The sequence below is a fragment of the Urocitellus parryii genome, chromosome 1 (assembly GCF_045843805.1).
Source record: "Urocitellus parryii isolate mUroPar1 chromosome 1, mUroPar1.hap1, whole genome shotgun sequence".
In the NCBI taxonomy this organism is placed as follows: Eukaryota; Metazoa; Chordata; class Mammalia; order Rodentia; family Sciuridae; genus Urocitellus; species Urocitellus parryii.
In genome coordinates this window covers 6,914,919-6,934,513 of record NC_135531.1, presented here as the reverse complement: position 1 = coordinate 6,934,513, position 19,595 = coordinate 6,914,919, and the positions used below count along the sequence as shown (strand labels likewise).

The window sequence follows — 19,595 nt, the reverse complement described above, 5'->3', positions numbered from 1 at the left end:
GATGGTGATGGTGATGATGATGGTGATGATGGCAATGGTGATGATGGTGATGGTGATGATGATGATGATGATGGTAAGGTTGATGATGGTGATCATGATGATGATGATGATGATGGTAAGGTTGATGATGGTGATGGTGATGGTGATGATGAGTGTGATGGTGATGATGAGTGTGATGGTGATGGTGATGATTATAGTAATGGTGATGATGGTGAAGATGATGGTGATGATGATAGTGATGATGATGGTGATGGTAATGGTTATGGTAATGGTGATGGTGATGGTGATGATTATAGTAATGGTAATGATGGTGAAGATGATGGTGATGATGAGGGTGTTGGTGATGGTGATGGTAATGATTATGGTAATGGTGATGATGGTGAAGGTGATGGTGATGATGAGGATGATGGTGATGGTGATGATCATGATGATGGTTATGATGATGATGATGGTAATGGTGATGGTGATGGTGATGATGATGGCGATGATGGCGCTGGTGCTAGTGGTGATGGTGTGATGATAGTGGTGGTGATGATGGTGGTAGTGGTGGAAGTAATGATGATGCATGCTAAAGACTATTGAATATTTACTACACACTAGGAGCTGTACTGAGGATATTATAGGCATAGTTCACTTTATCCTCATAATAGTCCTTTATGGCAGTTAGTATTACTATTTCATTTTTTCCAAAGACAAACTGAGGACCCAAGAGTTGAGAAACTTGCCTAAAGTCATAGCTCTACTAAGCAGTCGAGTCAGAATTTATGTTTATGCAACTGCATTCTTGACCCAGGTTTGGTTTTTAGGACTAGACTTGTCAGAATTTTGCCAAGTTTACTGGTTCTGTTTCTTGAGACAGTTTTGAAAATATTCCTAGAAAATTATCTATTTCATTTATATTTTCAAATGTGCAATATTCTATGTGCTATTGACTTATAGTTTAAAGTGCCTCTATTTAAAGGGATTGCTTCTTGTGTTAATGCCACTTTTCTTGTTTTCTCTAGATCAGTGTTTTAAAGATTTGCATGTTCTGTTGATCTTAAGGAATGAATTTTTGGTTTCTTTTTAAAGGCTATGCTTCATGATCATTAAATATCAGGCTGTAAGATTTATTTATTTCTTTTAAAACTTATTTCAATCTTAAATGTGTTCAGGGACTTTTGTGGCCTAGCATAAGCTATGTCTTGGCCAGTGCTCCTTGACTTGAGTAATTGAGATGATAATATTCTGCAGTTGGGTCTAGTGCTCTATGAAGCAGTGATTAGGAATTTGAAAATGTTGCTCTTGCCCTCAACATCCTGTTTTACATACTAAGAGCCAGAAAAGGCATAGCAAATGTTTAATTATGATTATGGAGTTGCCTTATTCTCTTTGATGTTTTTTCTTTCATGGATTGTATAAGGGCATAAGCACACTTATGACTTATGTATTTTGACAACTTGACCTTTAACCATTATTTGGCCACTCTCTCTGTTACCACTGCTTTGCCTTTGCATCTACTTTGTCTGATATTACTATGTGTACAGTGGTTTTGTGCTTACTGTTTACATCATACATTTCTTCCTTTACTTCTCTCATGCCTGCCTTTTGTGTTCAAAGTGGATCTCTCAGACAGTGCATGGCTTGGTCTGCTTTTATTTGATGAATCTGGTCTTTTTACATTTCATATACTTGAATTTAATCTCATCTTATCATTGTCCCTTGCCGTACAGTTTTTGTCTGTGTGACCTGATTGCTATACTTGTTGCTATTATTTTAACCTACCACCTTACTATTTGTTTTCTGTGTGTTTCATTTCCTTTTATTCCTCTGTTCCTTTTTTGTTAATGGACATTTTTCATTAATTAAATATATTCACAGTATTTTAAAATTTTCCTCTATTGGCTTTTTAGCTATATCTATTTTATTTCATTTTAGTGCTGCTGGGGATTGAACCCAGGGCCTTGTGCATGTGAGACAAACACTCTACTAACTGAGCCGTATCCCCAGGCCACTCTTATTTTTTAATGATTGTTCAAAAATTAAAGTCTACATTCTTTTTTCTTCCTTTTTATTTCTCTTCTCACACTTTTTTACTGGTGCACTATAGTTGTGCTCCATAGGATCTGTTGAAACCTATTGAGACGTGCACACAATCTACAATGCACTTGGCCGATATCACCACCCGCACTTCTCCCCTCTCCCCACCTTCTACCCCAGTCCCTTTCCTCTGTTGATCTCCCTTTGATTTTTCATGACATCCCCATTCCTCCCCCACCTTCCTTTTCCTTCTCCTCTCTGGCTTCCACACACAAGAGAAAACATGACTCTTGACTTTTTAAATTTAATTTTTTTCCTTAACAAAATGGTCTCAAGTTCCACTCACTTTCCTGCAAATGATATAATTCTGTTTTTCTTTATGGCTGAATAAAACTCCATTAGGTATATAAACACAATTTCTTTATCCATTCATCTGCTGAGGGACACCTAGGTGGATTTGTAGTCCGGCTATTGTGAATCGTGTGCTGTCAACATGGTATGCATGGGTCACCATCGTACGATGACTTCGCAGAGTCGAAGCACACATTCTTATCAGAGGTGACTGAGCATGAATGTTGCACCACTTCAAAAACGACGTACGATCTTCACAACAACAAAATCCCATTTTCTTCTACTTCAGAATTTTCTGCATGTATTTTCATTTTTGTGAAAAGCCGCTGGCTTTCACATCCAGCACGTGCCCTTGTTACAGTCCTTCACACACGAAGCACGGGCAGCGCTCTTCATTCTCTCCTGCGGTTTCAAGTTTCCTTCCAACATTTCGCCTCAGGTGGAGGCATTTCCCTTCTCATTTCTTTTGCTTCAGGTTTACTAGTGGTGAATTCCCCAGCTTTTCATTTACTCGTAGAATTGTCTTTATTTCACCTTGACTTAAAAATTCTACTCCACGTTAGAGTCAAGGTTGCTGATGTCTACGTTTAAGTCGTTCAACTGCCTTCTCTCCTCCCTAGTTTCTGGTGAGAAACTCAGTGTCTCCTCCCAACACCTTTGGTTGCATCTAAATCCTCCCCGACTTATAGTTCAGTTATTCAACTATGACATACCATGCGTGTGTGTGTATGTGTGCATGTGTGTGTGTGTGCACGTGTGCGTGCATGTGTGTGCATGTGTGTGCGAGTGTGTGTTTGTGTGTGTGTGTGTGTGTGTGTGTGTGTGTGTTCCCCTGCTTGCTGTTAGCAGAACTTCTTGCATTTGGAGGTTGATTATTTTAAAGAAATTTGGGAATTTATTTCTCAGACGGCTGGAAACTCAAGACTCACTGTACATGTATTCAGCTAAGACTGGCCGGTGGGAAGTACTGATGGACACGGGAAGTCAGGGAAGGAAGATCTAACCAGTGTTCTCTACAGAGTGGCTTTTTCCAGATGAGCCGCTGCCCCTAAAGTCCCAGGTCCTTGTCGGTAACCCACATGCCTTTATCTCACTCTGACCAGGAGCCTTGCTGTCCTTCTCCTCGCACTTCTGGAAGGCCCAGGGCCTGGGTGTCTGCTGCCACCACCTCCACCTGTCCCCTTACACGTCAAGGGAAGTGGCAGGTTCTCCTTGTTGCTAATACCTGGACTGCTGCATGACCCAGCCCCTTTTGGCTTCTCACTTTTCCCCTTAGTCTGTGGATACTTCTTACTAAATTCCCTCATTGAAATACCTGAGTTTATTTATGTTTCTGTTGTTGAATGTGTTGAATTGTAATCTATTAACTGAATGAAGTTTTGTTTTTATTTTTATGTATTTATTTATTTACTTTTAAGGCATAATATTGTTATTGGTTAGGTAGAAACCTAGGAAAGAATCAGAGTTACTTCTGAAATTTCTTTTCTTTGTTTTTTTTCTTTTGGGGAAAAAATACCTTTTTTTAAATTTAATTAAGAGTATTGAGCAAATATCTACCTATCTCTTGGGTCATGCCAACTTTGAATTTTATTATGAATAGACAAGTGATTTTGGAATATATTAGCCTTTAATTATACACATATCAACACATTTAGTGATTATTATGGTTAATCTACTTTAAAATCCTATGATTTATTTTGTGAATCAGAGTTTAAGTAATGGATTTCTGTATTACAATTATTTGTAAAGGCCCTTGTTTTCTAAAATTAATTTCATTGTTTTATTTTTTTTAAGAATAGTTTTTCTACTATTATGACGTTTGACAGAGACCTTGAACATCCTGCAGTCAGGTCAAGTAAAGATATTGGAGCCTGAGAAAACAATTTGCTATTAATATTTGACTATAATAGTCTATTAGATGCAGTGGAAAACATCAAAGAACTGCTGGTGATCTTTTTTCTGTGTGTATCTGAAGATCACTCTTTTGATCTTTCTTCAAAATTCAGAATCTGCTAAGGCATGGGGCTGATAAAGGAAAACAATGTTACTGATATGATTATTTATCTCCTTTTGCATTGGTTGGATGCGTGACGGATGTGTATTTTAGCAGGGATGATAATTAAAAAAAATTTGTTATGAAAAACACAAATTGACTCAAAAAGAAATTGAAAATCTGACTAGATTTACCCATAAAAGCCAAGAAACCGACTTATTAATTTAAAAAATTAAAAATGATATTAAATAAATACTATTTTCAAAGAACAACCTTTGCCCATGGCTTCACCAGTGAATTCTTGCAATCGTTTAAAAATGATTAATGCAGATTCTTCACAAGCTCTTCCAGGAAATAGGAGAAAAACAAAGAGTTCTTAACTCATTTTATGAGGCAAGTATAATCCTGATAGCAATACCAGACAAAGCTCACAATAAATCAAAACCTGAGACCAATATCTCTTAAGAATATAGGTTAAAATATATCAGCAGAATATTAGCAAAGCAAATTTAGCCACATATAATATAATTTTTGTACCAGAACAATGTGGGATTTACTCAAGAAATGAAAGTTGACTTAGTATCCGAAAATCCATCCATGTAATAAACCATATTAACAACCTAAAGGAGAGAAAATTCATGATCATGCCAATAGCTGCATAAACAGCATTTGACAAAATCCAACACTATTTCATGATAAACACACTTCACAAAGTATGAATAAGGTGGCATTTCCTCATGATGATGAAGGATCCCATTAGAAACAAACAGTGAACATATCTGGGAGTCAAAGGCCAAACCCTCTGTCCTAAGGTCATGAGCTACAAAGGGCTGTGCTAGGGTTACTAATATTCAGCCTTGCACTGGAGGTTCAAGCCAGGAAATCAGGCAAAAATAAAAAAAATAAAATAAAAATTCAACAGAAAGGAAAGAAGGATGGAAAAGTATGTTTGTAGGTGAAATGCTCTTGAATATAGAAAAGGGTCTCACTGCCTAGGATTCTGACCCGAGCTGTTCTCCCTGACAAGCCTAGCCAGAGGAGGTCCAGCTCTGGAGCTGAGGCCACAAGAACAAGGCTGGTGTTCTTGTTCAGATGAACCCAATACAGCCCGCGGCCAGGTTGTTGTGAACTGGATGCTTGAGGGTACCCAAGCTCATATGTCAAAATTCAATCCCAAATGTGATCCTATCTGGAGGTGGGCCCATTGGGGCATGATTAGGGGACAAGATTCAGTGCCCTTATAAGCACCAGCTGGGGGGCTAGCCATCTCTTCCTCCACGTGAGGAGGCAGGGAGAAGATGGCAGCCTGCAGACTGCAAGAGGGCCCTCCCCAGCACCCAGCCATGCTGGCACTCCGACTCCAGGCTTCTGCCGTCTAGGACGGTGAGAAAGGAACCTCTATTGTTTATAAACCGTGCAGTCTATGGACCAAGACACCAGGGAACTAGAACTACCATGAGGCAAAGTGATGGTTGGTCCAAACTCTTAATTATCACCATTTATCCTGCCTGTTCTATCAGAAGCCTGTTCAGGCCCATTAAGCATACCAAGATGTTTGTGTAACTAAATCAATTTTAATTAACATTCTGGCTGTAAAGCTGTGTCTTTTAAACACACCAGCATAATTGATTCATATACTGGCTGAAAAGCAGATTTGACTCTTCCCAGTCATGGGGCAGGAAAAATCACATCTTTTACCAATGATGTTAGACTTTGGCACTTTCATCAAGTGTATTGTTAGCTCTGTGGAAAAGGTTGAATTGAGACAGGAAGGTCTTTTCCCCTATCTCTGTTCTCTTTCCTTTATGGCAGACAATGGCTCTGACTCAGATGAGATTCACTTGTTGGAAAAACCCCACAGACACACCTCTCCCCCAAAACCTGAAAATCAAACTATCATAAGCTGTTGCTGTGGGTAAATCCTGGAGTCCTTCTGTGGGGTTTTATCTGGTGTATTGACTTGACACCCCCATGGTCTTCCCCATGGTCCTCGAGGCCCACCCAAGGGAGGCTCTGCCAAGCCTCTGCCCAGGTCTGTGCCATGGGATTCAGCACAGATGAAAATATCTGAGGGAGCAAAGTGTTTGATGGTAAGTCAGCAGGAAATAATAAAAATTCCTGTTCTTTAAATGACAGAACTTCAGAATGAAAGGGAATTCAGTAAGAAACAGACGTGAAAGTCAAAAGGAGAAAACAGTATTTAACTATTACCACTATGAGAGTAGCCTTTCCCTGATAGGAGGTCTTAGCTTAGCCTCAAAAGATCGTGGCCACTTGAAGGTCCTAAGATGTGCAAGAGGGAGAAAGAGCTACCTTTGGTTGACTAAGAACTTCTCCTTCACATGACATGGACTGAAGATTTGCTTTTTCACACACCTTATTCAATGGAAGGGCCAAGTTTTCTTTTTCTACTCTCTTAGGTGAGCTCATCTCATCCTGTAGATTTAAATTCCACCTGAGTGCTAAATTCTCCAGATTATATGTGCATGCATCCCCTCCCATGAACATGACCCTAAACCCCACCACCTGCAATCTCTCTCTCTCTCTCTCTCTCTCTCACACACACACACACACACACACACACACACACACAAGTCCACATTCTCTCCACTGTTTAAGATTCTTTCCTGTAAATGCCAATCATTTTTCCAGTTGCTCAAATGATAAACAAAAATAAAGACTGACAAAACTTAACTTCTCGTGCTCTTCATGACCCATCCCACAGCAAGAACTGTCTATGTCATTCCTCATAATATACCCCGACCTGGACCCATTTTACCACCCCCAGGGCTATGCCAGTGTGAACCTTAACTGTCACCTGGTATTCCTATTCCTCCCTGCCCCCTGGAAGAACAAGAACAATCTTGTCCAAGCATAGGCAGATCACGTCCTCTGCTCAGAATCTGCCATGACTTCCCACAAAGTACCCATGGAGAAATCCACAGATCTCAAAATGACCTGCAGGACCAACCAACATGACCTGCTCTCTCACACTGTTCCTCCAACCCCACCTACCATGACTCTCTCCTGACTTTCTGCCCAGCCACCAATCCCACATACTGAGTGGCCCACCAGAGAAAACTTCCTGCATAGTAGTTATTCTCCATCATTTGGCATTTAGGAAATCAATCAGATCTGCTTTTAATGGATATGAAAGATGATACTATTAAACTATCTTATTTTTCTTTTTAGGGTATAATAACAAACAAAGTTCCAAGAAATAATAGTTCTAAGACATTTAACATTATAATTTGGTTATTCATTTTTTAAGTAAAAATTTTACTTGGGCTAATGAAACACATGTGTTTAACTAAATTTTATTAGAAAAAAAATACCCTTGTTCTAAACACTGTCCTCATACCAGATTTAACATAACCATTTAGTTTTGCTGACAATATGAATAAAAAGACTAAAACATATCGAAACATTTGATGCTTGATCATTTTTGGAAAACAGCTGCCATTTCCAACAAAGTTATACTACAAGGCAGAATGAAAAAAAAAAAAAACGATTTCAAAAGGAAGAGCCATTTAATAATTTAATTGTCACCTATTTAAATTCTAAAACTAGAACCAGATTAAAAAATTATGGACTGAATAAGAATGACATCAGGCCCCCTTTCCTAAGGACTAATCCCTTTGTGATTCTTCCCGAGTAACAGATTCCTCTACTAGTCCCTCATTCATTCTGTCACTTAGCACCTTCCCTTTTTGAACAAACCTGGGATGATGAATATGCTGAGGACCGTGACTTGGTCATTGCATAATGTATACACAGACTAAAACTCACACTGGACCCCATGAAAACATGCCATCGTTATTTGTCGATTAAAAATTTAAGAAGCTACAAATGCGTGCACACACACACACACACACATAAGACAATTTATCAAAAGGAAAGAAAACCAACAAAGCAGAATAGAACTGTAATTTCACTAGCTAAGAAATTGAGTAAGGGAATGTCAGCAGAAGGGAGAGGCACCGTTACCCTAATGAAAATGCTTCCTAAAATATAACAGAATTATTTCCCACCTACATGAGAGCAAGACAGAGAAATTGCTAGGTACACAGCAGGTGTTCACAGGCAGAATGCTGAGAGGCGTCCATGCTAAATGGACCAGGAGGAACTGGGAGCAGATACCTGCTGTGGGGTGTGAGGTTTCATTTCTACCCAAGGCAGGTGATCTCCCAGGAATTTGATTAATTAAGAAGGAACTCAGTTCTGAATGAAATTAGGAGACAAGAAATTCTCTCCCACCAGGAAAGGGAAAACAGAAAACTCTGTCATTTGGCCAGGTAATTTGCAGGGAAGAGAACTATCTTTGGGGCCATGAGTAGAAAAAACTCATCTGTGAAAACTGAGATCCCCAATCCTGGCCCAGGCCAGGGAGGTTGATGCAAATTCTCATGGTCTGCTTGGTGCAGGAACCTTGTTCGCAGGTTCAACACCACGCTGTGACTTGACCTCATGAATCCCAGAGGAACCTAGAACCAAAAACTGTCCCGTAGTGATGTCTTTACAACTATGAATACATGAAATCAGGCCTGACCAAAGCCCTGCTGTTGATGAACTCACAGTCAGAACTGTGGACAACACTGGAGTGCACCTCCTGGAGAGAGTCATACAGACCAACCGCAGAAGTCAACACACTTATTTATGAATGAGAAATAGCAGAATGAAACCAGAGATACTTCCATGTTATATGTGTCAAATCTGCAAATCAATGGGTAGGAAATAAAATATCCATAGGCAAAATATAGAAATATTTTATTAAAAGTCAAGTTTTAAAAAGGACCAAATAGGCTTCTTAGATATAAATACACACACACACACACACACACACACACACACACACACACACATTGAAATCATAAACCCAAAATGGATAAGGAATTTATTTACCTGAATTTAATCCTAAATAAAGGGCAGATTTGTAAACTTTGAGAAAAAAAAAATCACAATTTCTTTCTGCAGCACAGAATGAAAAAACACAACATATTGCTAAAAAGAGCCCCGGGAGGAACGATTACACAAAAGATAAGAAGCAATGTATAAAGGTAAAAAATTTTTAAGAACTGTACTGAATTTTTAAGAACACAAGATCAAAGACTGAAAAACTGCAACTAGTCACTTAGGTACATAAAAACAAATTCACAGCTAGAAAAAATATAGTAAAAGTCCAGGGAGAAATAAAATCCTGAAAGGCACCCAGAGAGGAACAATAGATTACCTACAAAAAACTATAATGAGACCGGTGGAAGACATTTCATCAGCAATAACAGGAAATGGAATGCAGCGGAAAGATGTGACCACAATACTGAAGGAAAATAAAAGTCAACTTACAATTTTATCCCGGTTCTATATTCAAGAGAAAATGTGAAATAAAGGAAATAAAGATATGGGATGTGTGTGTGTGTGTTTGTGTGTGTATAAAAGAATAAAATAACTAGATGAGCCCTTTAGAAGTTAGGAAGAGGGGTGAAAGAACCAAATAAAAATAAAGGAAACACAAGACAAGATGGTATGTTAAAAGTAGGTCCAAGCCCATCAGTGACAATCCCCAGGAGTAAAAACCACATTTGTGGTAAACAGGACACAGGGATGACATTAGCAAAGCCTGGATTAGGGACACATGGGTGCTGACCGTATTACTCTGTGTCCTTTTCTGTATCACTGAAATATTTCATAGCAAAAATGTTGAGGAAGAAGAAGAAAGAAGAGGAATCACAAGAAAGGCAGATGAAGGAGCAACTTAGCTGTGAGGCAGAGCCCGAGCCGGGAAGCTCTGCAGGAGGCAGTAGCTGGGTTTCCCTGGTGCTACTCTCTGTGGAAGTCCCAAGGAAATGCAAGCTGCACGAGTGTCACAAGGCTCAAGCTTGAGGGTGCACTTGTTGCTCACAAAAAATACCAAATTCATGGGTGATGAAGTGTGAGAAAATGGACTTCTGCAGTCTACAGAGGTGCAACACAGCAGAAGAGAGACCAGAAAACCAACACCAAGACAGCAAGGACACGGCACTGTGTGCTTCTCAAAAGGAAAATCACACAGAATATTCTTTTTCTTTTTTTAAAAAATATTTTTTAGTTGTCAATGGACCTTTATTTTATTTATTTATATGCATTACTAAGAATTGAACCCAGTGCCTCACACAAGTGAGGCAAGTGCTCTACCACTGAGCCACTATTCCAGCCCCCCAAACAGAATATTCTTGTTCTCTGAAAGTCTTTGTGTTCTTTGGAGGCATCTTTTAAAATGCCCCAGTCACTTTCTCCTCTCCCAACTCTTTCCAGTGAGGAACAGATCTTGTGTACTCAGGTGGAGAGAACATAGAGGTATTCAGCTGATGTGAAGATGGAGAAAAATGAATGAATTCATTCACTTATTGGGAGGTTTCACTCAAGATTTTGCAAATCTAGAAGAAGGGCTCCTTTGGTCCATATATTCCAAAGCGAATCCTTGGGGTAAGAGGAAATACAGTGGAAATGCCTCCCAAAACAGAATGGCTATCTGAGGATCTGTACATATATGAATAATACTTTGCTTTGCTTTTACTTTTGTAAATGCCATTGCAATGGCTCAGTGTCCAGAACAAAACCTTTTGGAGCATGGGGGTGATGGTGGGGGGCATAGCACTTCTTTCCAGCTTGCTGAGCATCTTCATGAGTTAAAGCGCCGCCAAATCCAGGCAGCTTGGCTGCTCACAAATGCTAGCTGTGTCATGGGGCTATGTTCAATCACACAGCTGAATTCCACTGGATCGAAAATGGTGCTTTACAATGAAATATTACTCAGCCATAAAGACAAATGAAATTATGGCATTTTCAAGTAAATGGATGGGACTGGAAAATATCATGCTAAGTGAAATAAGCCGTTCCCCCCAAACCAAAGGCTGAATGTTCTCTCTGATATGTGGATGCTAACACACAATAAGGGAGGCAAGGAGGGAAGAAAAGAAGAACTTTGGATTACACAGAGGGGAATGAAGGGAAGGAAGGAGGGATGGAAATAGGAAAGACAGTAGAATAAAATGAACATAACTTTCCTATGTTCATATATGAATACACGACCAGTGAAACTCCATGTCACGTTCAACCACAGAACGGGAAGTTGTACTCCACGTATGTATGACCTGTCAAAATACGTTCAGGAACAAATGGACAAATGTCTAAAAAGAACAAACAAAAAATTTTAAAGAAAGAAAATGATACTTTGGCTTTTACATAATCGATGCTGAAGAGGGGAAAGAAAGTTGATTCCAGATTTTTTTTTTTCTATATCTCTTGTCAGAAGGACAGGAGCTTTTTGGAGAAAGTTGCTTGGTGTCTATTGCTCTCATTAAGAAGGTTCAAGAGAGAAGATGGAGGAGGCCTCACAGAATGACTGGTTTTTCACCAGTAGGTAGGACCAGAAAGAACCTACCGCAGTGAAAGGAACCTGGTGTGCTCAGACCCTCCCCTCTGTACCGTGTTTCCTGGGAGGGGCCAGCTGGACCCAGACCTGGAGTGGTCAAAGACGACTGCAGAGGGTAGATTTAGGACAGAAGGGAGGGAAGCGAGACTCACTGGACCTGACCACAGTGGATGGTGGGCCAGTGTGCCCGGGCAGTGCTGGCCCTTCAACACACTGTGGTGTTCTTTGTTTATTAGAAATCACACCTGAAGGAGATTGTGTTGGGTTAGTTTATTGCACCGCATTTCTTAGACGGTGCATCAGAGTCACACCAAGAGCCATGCAAGAAGGTCACATTTATTTCAAAAAATCCCTGAGGGGAATCAATACGTCCGCTTTGAAAATCAAGTATTTCTGAATCTAAGCAAAGCACATGGGGTACTCAGCCTTCAGGACCCGGAGTTACCCTTCCTCCACCCCGACGTGATAAATACCTGTCTGAAAATCAGCACCTTTTCATACCTCGAATACAACTGGGCTCCCGGGGAGGGGGACACAGCGAGACTCCCAGGGGAAACGTCAGGACTTACTTTGGCAACACGAGAATCTGCACGATGAAGATGCAGAAGAAGATGAGGCAGGCGCATGTCACGTAGTACTTGAATGCCGGCAGGGCCGTGGCTCGGTACTGAAGGGAGACAGGGAACCAGGAGTCAGGTCTCTGCTGGAGGAGGGCTGCCTAGGGTGGCCGCTGCCTAGAGCAAGGAGCAGGGCCACATGGGACTGCAGGTCGCAGCCTCCGGCGTCACACTTCCTCCCGTGTGAGCTGCCGTGACCTCCAGAGACCACCATTCATGCCCCAACTGTTCGGACCTGCATTTGTGTGTAACTGAATCACTGCCTTAAGGAGAGAGGTGCCTGGCTGGGAATCTGATGGGTGAGTGGAAGGAACCTCGGAATTGTGCCTTTTGAACAGAGTCGAGAAAACATTCCATTTAGCATTTCCTTTTGTCATTTATGTCACTGCTGCTTAGCTGAGTGGGCAGTGAAGATATAAGGGGAGGCGTGTGGGCTGGCTCCTGGACATGCCCTTCCTTCAGGTCCAGCACCATCAGCAGGGGTGCACTGGGTTCTCCCAACCCTCCAGGACCATGGACTGACCACTGTGGCTGCCTGGCTGGGCTGCCGTCCTGACCTGTGCAGGCACATGGGCACTGGGCACGGGCGAGACGTGGTCTCTGTTGCACGCAGCCCTGGCCACATGCCCGCCTCTCCAGGGGCCCAGGTCCTAGCTCACTCATCCTCACAACAGCTCACATGGCTGCAGCCACTGCTGTCCCTGGTTTGAATGAGGGGACTGCAGGGGTATTGTGTGATCACACGCTCAGGGAGAATCAGTGCATGAGGTAGCCAGGACCCTCAGCTGGACTGGATTTAGGCTCCCATTCATCCACAAACCTACACTGCCTCCCCAAAGAGGGTTCATCATAAAATTAGAGGAAATAAAATGGTGGCGTTGTCACCACTGAAACCTCCTAAAACACTGTCCGTTTGCATGATCTCTCTCCCGAGTTATGGAGAAAGGTGTGCCGGGGTTCAGTGTTGAAGGATGGACTCTGTGGGCCTGGTGATGTCTCTGGCCTTGTCTGGCTGCCTTCCCCCTTCCCGAGGGCCTAGAGTACAGCTGGGGACGGCAGGACTTACGTTTCCATGCACTCTAAAAATTGCCTTACAGTTGGCATCTGCAAATATGTTCTCCTGGGGAAGGGAAGCAAAGGCCACGTTTTTAATGATAATTACCTTCTCTTTACTAGATTTTTTTTTCTAGTGGCTTTTGTGACTGAATAGCCAGGATACTTTACATGCTGATGAAGAGGTCATATTAGCATAAATGCTGAAGTGTGATTACATCCTATGCATTCAATTACATGCTTGTCTTTTGACTTCTTCTGAGCTTTGTGCAGAGATGTGAGGTGCGATTTCATTTGGAATCAACAAGGGAAATGGACTTCTATCAGGAAGGAATAATGAATCAGTGAAGCCGACAGCCATTAGTATCTGTGACTGTCACTCCAGGCTCATGTGGTCAGTAAAACCCATTCTGTCAGGTGTCAGTTTGCGACACCATCTACATCCTTTACTTAGACGCAGAAATTGATTTTCTTGACGACAAACGCAAAGGAAAGTTTGCGTGTACCTGTAATTTCCAACCCTGGTGAATTCTAGAAGAATTTTGATGCTTGATATTTTCATTTGATATCCACGAAACAATGAGTCTGATTTTCTAAACAGAACTTTAATGCCAGTGATGCAAAAACTGCCATTCATCACTTTTGCTCAAACGAAGTCTTTAATTTTAAGGTTGGATGAAGGAGACAACCTGTAAATCTTGTTCCTTCTCTGGACCCACAAAACACAAAGGGTGGATGACTTAAAGTGAACCTGGAAGAACAATCATCCTTCCTGTGTGACTGCTGAAGTCATTTAGCAAGGCCACGCGAAACTCCATGTGTAAAAATTAATCATCTGCTTCTTATTTGTGCCTGAAACAGCTCCTTGAAAGTCATAATGAGAAAATGTTTACATGCAACAAAACTTAAAAGTGTGGGTTTTCTAATTTTCCTGAACAGGTGTTGAAAGTAGACTCATTTTTGTCAAAAATATTAAAGCAATTTGTGTAAAGACATTGAAAATTCATCAGGGAGGATTTTGCTTTCTTTTAAAGCCTTTTCAGAGAAAATGTCACATCAAGGAAGCCAGGCATCAGCTGCTGCACTCTCCCTTTGCCCTGGATCTCAGACATGCTGCAGCCGCCATCTACTAGAGGGTGCTGGGCAGGCTGAGAGGCCAGAGAGGGAGGCTAAGTGGAAAGAGACACACTAAAGCAATGTGTGCACGAAAGAACCACGGAAGCCAGAGGAGTTCTGATAGAAGCAGCTTAAATGCCACATGCAAAAAACGTGAGCCCCAGTTTATGAAGGAATTCAAAATTACCAATTCAGAAAAACCAATTGATTTTGAGTAAAAATAAATAAATAAATAAGTAAGTAAATAAATAAATAAATAAAAAGGCTTACTTCTTTCTCTAGGATCTTGTTATAGAAAAGCAGTGAGATTCTCTGAATGTCTTCAGACTTGAGCCATTGCCTGGAAATGAAAAGAACAGTCATCATGAATCCAACGCTCCAACCAAACATCTGGAGCCACTTTTTATGAAATGACTTGCATTCTTCCTGATTGTAAATCATCCCAAACTGAATATTTTTTAAAAAATGTACAATTCCAACTTGTTGGATTTGGAATGCTGAGATTGTTAACAGGAAGTGCAAATATAGCATTTGCAGTTGCACCTGACCCTCCTTAGAAGGTCCTGTGTTGCAAACCGACTGCCAGGTCAGACTGAAACTCAAGTTGTCTGGATTAAGCAACTAGGGAGATGTTATCAGAAGGATTCAAGTACGTCAATAAATTGATTCCCTGAAGTTTTCCTCAAGTCACATGGGCGCTTCCTCTCCCCAGGGACTTGGTTCCTAGAGAACTGTCCCTTTTCTTGCCTTAGAGCCAGGAGCACATCACTCTGAGCATCCTGAGAGCCAGACACTCTGGGGTCTAGGTGAGGAGATCCTGCCTCTCTACACTGTCTACACTTATCATTATTTAAATCCTGAGAAAGGAAAAATCAAATTCAAATGCAGTTTTAAACAACAGCTAAAACCGAACATAATGAGAATCTGCTGATGCAAACATAAACATATATGTATGGATCTATATCAACTCCTGGATACATACATATGTGTTTCTCCAATGTTGGAAAAAAATAAGAATTACATGGAAGTTTATGTTCTTCCAATTGACCAACTTGTAGGTCTGTTTTAAGAAAGAGTTGTACATAGAGAAAGGATGCAAGGAGAAAATCCTTCACTAGAGTGCTGCATTATCCAATAAGCCACACGAAGACACCCAGCATGCTGCTGCAGAAGCTGGGTAAATGCCTGCCACAGTCACACACTTAGCTACAAACTAGGTGTGCACTCTTTGAAATAAAATAAGTAACATAGGAAATTGCACCTTCTTCTACCCATGAATGCAAGAATACAAAAAATTCCAATTCTGTGCATTAAAGAAAAGCACCTGGAAATGCTGGATGGATTGTTAGTCACTGAAGAATTTATAATTTTATTATCCTCAAATAAAAACTTGTGGAATTTTGGAAAATATAGTAATCTTAAATATACACACATACGTATGTTTATGTCTATGCTTGCATACAACTTTATATATATCTATATTTATAATCAACATCCATTCCTGTATTTCTATTTATCTACCAAGAACTCATATGTTAGGACCTTAGTAAATTTTCAAAAAACATTATACCTTGTGAAACAACTATTAATTCATATGAATTTCTTATGTAGCATTTTTTCAGGCACTTGGTCATATTTCTGTGGATGGTGACCTCCTGAGATGTAGTAGGAAGATAGAGGGTGTTATGGTTTAGATGTGGCGTCCCCTAAAAGCTCACATGTAAAACAAGGCAAGAAGGTTTGGAAGAGAAATGATAGGGTCATAGTCTTAATTCAATCAGTGAATTGATCCCTGATGGGATTAACTGGGTGGGGGCTGGAGGCAGGTGGGATATGGCTGGAGGAGGTGGTTCCCTGGGGCGTGGCTATGGGGTATATATTTTGTATCTGGAGGGTGGAGTCTCTCTCTGTTTCTGGTCATCAAGTGAGCTGCTTCCCTCTGCCACGCTCCTCTGCTGTGATGCTCAGCACTGGTGCAGGACATGGATAAACTGAGACCTCTGAAAGGGTGAGCCCTCAAACAAACTTTTCCTCCTCTATAGTTGTTCTGGTCGGGTCCTTTAGTCACAGCAGCGACAAAGCTGACCAAACAGAAGGCGAAAGCCTTTGAGGACCAGTGGAAGGGACAGGTGACCATCAGAGGTGACCCTGCCTTCTGTTTGCAGGTGAGGTCTCTAGATGTGACTCACGTACAGCATCATCAGGACCCGTCCACTTGTCACTGAGGCAGGAAGTCGGCTATGTGTCTGTAATGACTTCCATTAAAGCGAGATGGACACGAATCTGGATTTCATGTCATTGCTTGATGCAATGTTATAAACTTCGGGTATCAGGGAAATAACATTTTTGGTATTTCTGACTATGGTACGAGATACAGAATTATATCATTGCTCTTTTATAGAGACTAGTTGGAGGATGCAATGTCAAAATACATCCTAGTGTCATGTATATCCAAAAAGAACAAATAAAAAAATAAAAATAAATTTAAAAAAATAAAGGTCCAGAAAATAAAATTTAAGATAAATTTTAACCCTCTCACTTTAGAACTGTACTTTAATCAACCTATGAATAACATGTGCAGGACATTTGCTAAAAATGTTTCTTTTTCTTTATTGAAAAAGAAAAGTCAAATTTCAAAGTGCTCCTGGATACTGGAGCTTGGAAAGCAACTGAGTGCATCGGATGAAGTGGAAATGAAGCCACCCCTCATTCATCAGCAGCCCATGCTCCCATCTGGGCTTCTTCAGGTACCGGCGTCCTGCAGGTGCTCAGCAAGTGCTCAGGACCAGGACTTCCAGCCCAGTGTCCCCAGCACCCAACATCCTGCTTCATAAGCAAGGAGCGGTTGGAGACATGACTGAATTCCAGCTAGTTGACGCTCTGGCCCCCTTTACCCACAGCAGTGAGTTTAATCTGTGGCTTCTCCCTTGAAACATTAGGAGATGACCTCGTCTTAGAATTATGGAGGGCATGCTCTTTTATTTGGCACTGGGCATGCTTAACCACTGAACAGCATTCCCAGCCCATATATATATAAAATATAATACTTATTTTATATAATATATATATATATACACACACACACACACACATACATACACATATATAATATAATTTTGAGATAGGATCTTGCTAAATTACTTAGTGCCTTGCTATGCTACTGTGGTTGACTCTGAACTCAAAATCCTCCTGCTTCAGCCTCTTGAGTCGCTGAGATCACAGGTGTGTGCCACCATACCAGCTCAGATTTTGGTTTCTATGTGAATTCTCTGAAGTTGCCTGAGTTTCCACTACAGACTTGTAAAAAATCAGAGATTTCATAATGTTCTTTGGCTGTTTGAAGTTAAAAAAGATTTCTGGGGCTGCGGATGTGGCTCAAGCGGTAGCACGCTCGCCTGGCATGTGCGGGGCGCTGCGTTCCATCCTCAGCACCGCATACAAATAAAATAAAGATGCTGTGTCCACTGAAAACTAAAAAATAAATATTAAAAAATTCTCTCTCTCTCTCTCTCTCTCTCTCTCTCTCTTTAAAAAAATATTCCTGTTGGCTGATAAGGAAGGTCAAATATTATTTCTGGAAATGGGAACTATGGAGAAAGAGGAGAGGAGGGGAGAGGAGGAGGGGAAAACTGTGTGTGTTATTCATGTTCTTCTGACATGTTCCCTGACACAAGTCGTCCACGGCATGAAGAAATCTAACCCATTCCTGTCCCTGGACTAGACTATCAGTGATTCCCTGTTAGTTTATCCTAAGATACGTTATTTGGCCAAGGTCTAATAAAGAAAATTCTAGACAAAGTCCTGACTGGATGGGATGGGCAGAGGCCCACCCACATCCTCATGGAGGGTCTCTCTGGAGTAGAAGAATTCAAGTTCTCACAGCCAAGGGACAAGGAAGTAGAAGGCCACTCTCCTGCTGCTGTGGGTGGGAGGCTTGTGTCCTCTGCCCACTTCATGTGCTAAAGTCCCGACCTCCAGCGTGACTGTACTGGGAGATATCCTCTCAAGCAATGCTTGAGGTTGAATGGGCCACTGGACCGGGCCTTTCCTGATGGGCTTAGCAGTTACAGGACCACCCCTCAGAGAACTTGGGCCCTGCCCCCGTGGAGATGCGCCCAGGAGAGGCAGGCCTGCGTGCTGTGTGTCTCAGGCTGAACAAACACTGGCGTTACTCATCTTTTTACAAATGCTTGATGAGTGGATAAGTGAAGGGACAGAGGACAATCTGCAAAGAAGTCACTGGTTTATATCGAGAGCAGAAAAACCACTGAATGGTGCCTCAGGCTAGAGCCCCAGATCAGTCCTAAAGTCAAAACTAAAAGACCAGGGAACGCCGTAACAAAACAAGAGGAGTTGGTGAGTATTCTGTAGTGTTCCACAACCAAATGTTATCATGCTAATTAAAGGTAGATGCACAAAAGCTTCCATCTAGAAAATGTTCCTTTTACTTTTTGAGTACTGCCTGGACTTTTTTTTTTTTTTCTCTATTTGACTTCTAAAATATGTTGGGAAAATCATTAAAGGAGCATTGACATCAACCTGAGATATGACTTTAGAAGAAAAAGCATGAAGACACAAAGGTGAGTTTGAATACTAAGGGATGCGAAGACAACGGACCATTCAAAAGCAACCCTAACAGAACAAAGCCACAACTGAACTTTCTAAGGATTCCTTTAGAAGGAAAGCTCTAAATGTGGGTTCAGGAGGGCAGGAGTTTTGCATGAGCACAGACGGAGGCTGACATTAGAGGCCAGGTTTTTGATGTTGTATTATTATTGGCAGTTAAGCTTGGTCAAGATTTATTTTCTTCTAATGTCTTGTATTAGGTTGGGGATTACAGAGTATCAACTGAATGAGGTCCTTCCCCAGCATTAAATGGAATTGGATGCTTCCCCAGGTGTTAGCTACTGGTAGGACACAGGGAATCATTTGCTTCCTGGTCTGTGATGTGTCAACATTTGGACTGGTGTGGAGGTGGTCCCCATGCCAGAGAAAGCAGTATCTGTCTAGGCACTGTTGTGGGCCCCAGGAGCTC

At 41.3% G+C, this 19,595-nt stretch overlaps 1 protein-coding gene across 2 annotated transcripts in view; it reads right to left on the bottom strand.

The window, feature by feature from the left end:
* The window catches only part of Adcy2 (adenylate cyclase 2), a 375,018-nt gene that overhangs the window by 73,065 nt on the left and 282,358 nt on the right, over positions 1-19,595 (bottom strand). For both annotated transcript variants that reach the window (XM_026397066.2, XM_077799966.1), the window contains exons 13-14: positions 14,831-14,900; positions 12,344-12,441 (exon numbers count right to left, since the gene is read on the bottom strand). In XM_026397066.2, the coding sequence (XP_026252851.1) occupies positions 12,344-12,441; positions 14,831-14,900 (168 nt within the window). The remainder of the gene's footprint in view (positions 1-12,343; positions 12,442-14,830; positions 14,901-19,595) is intronic.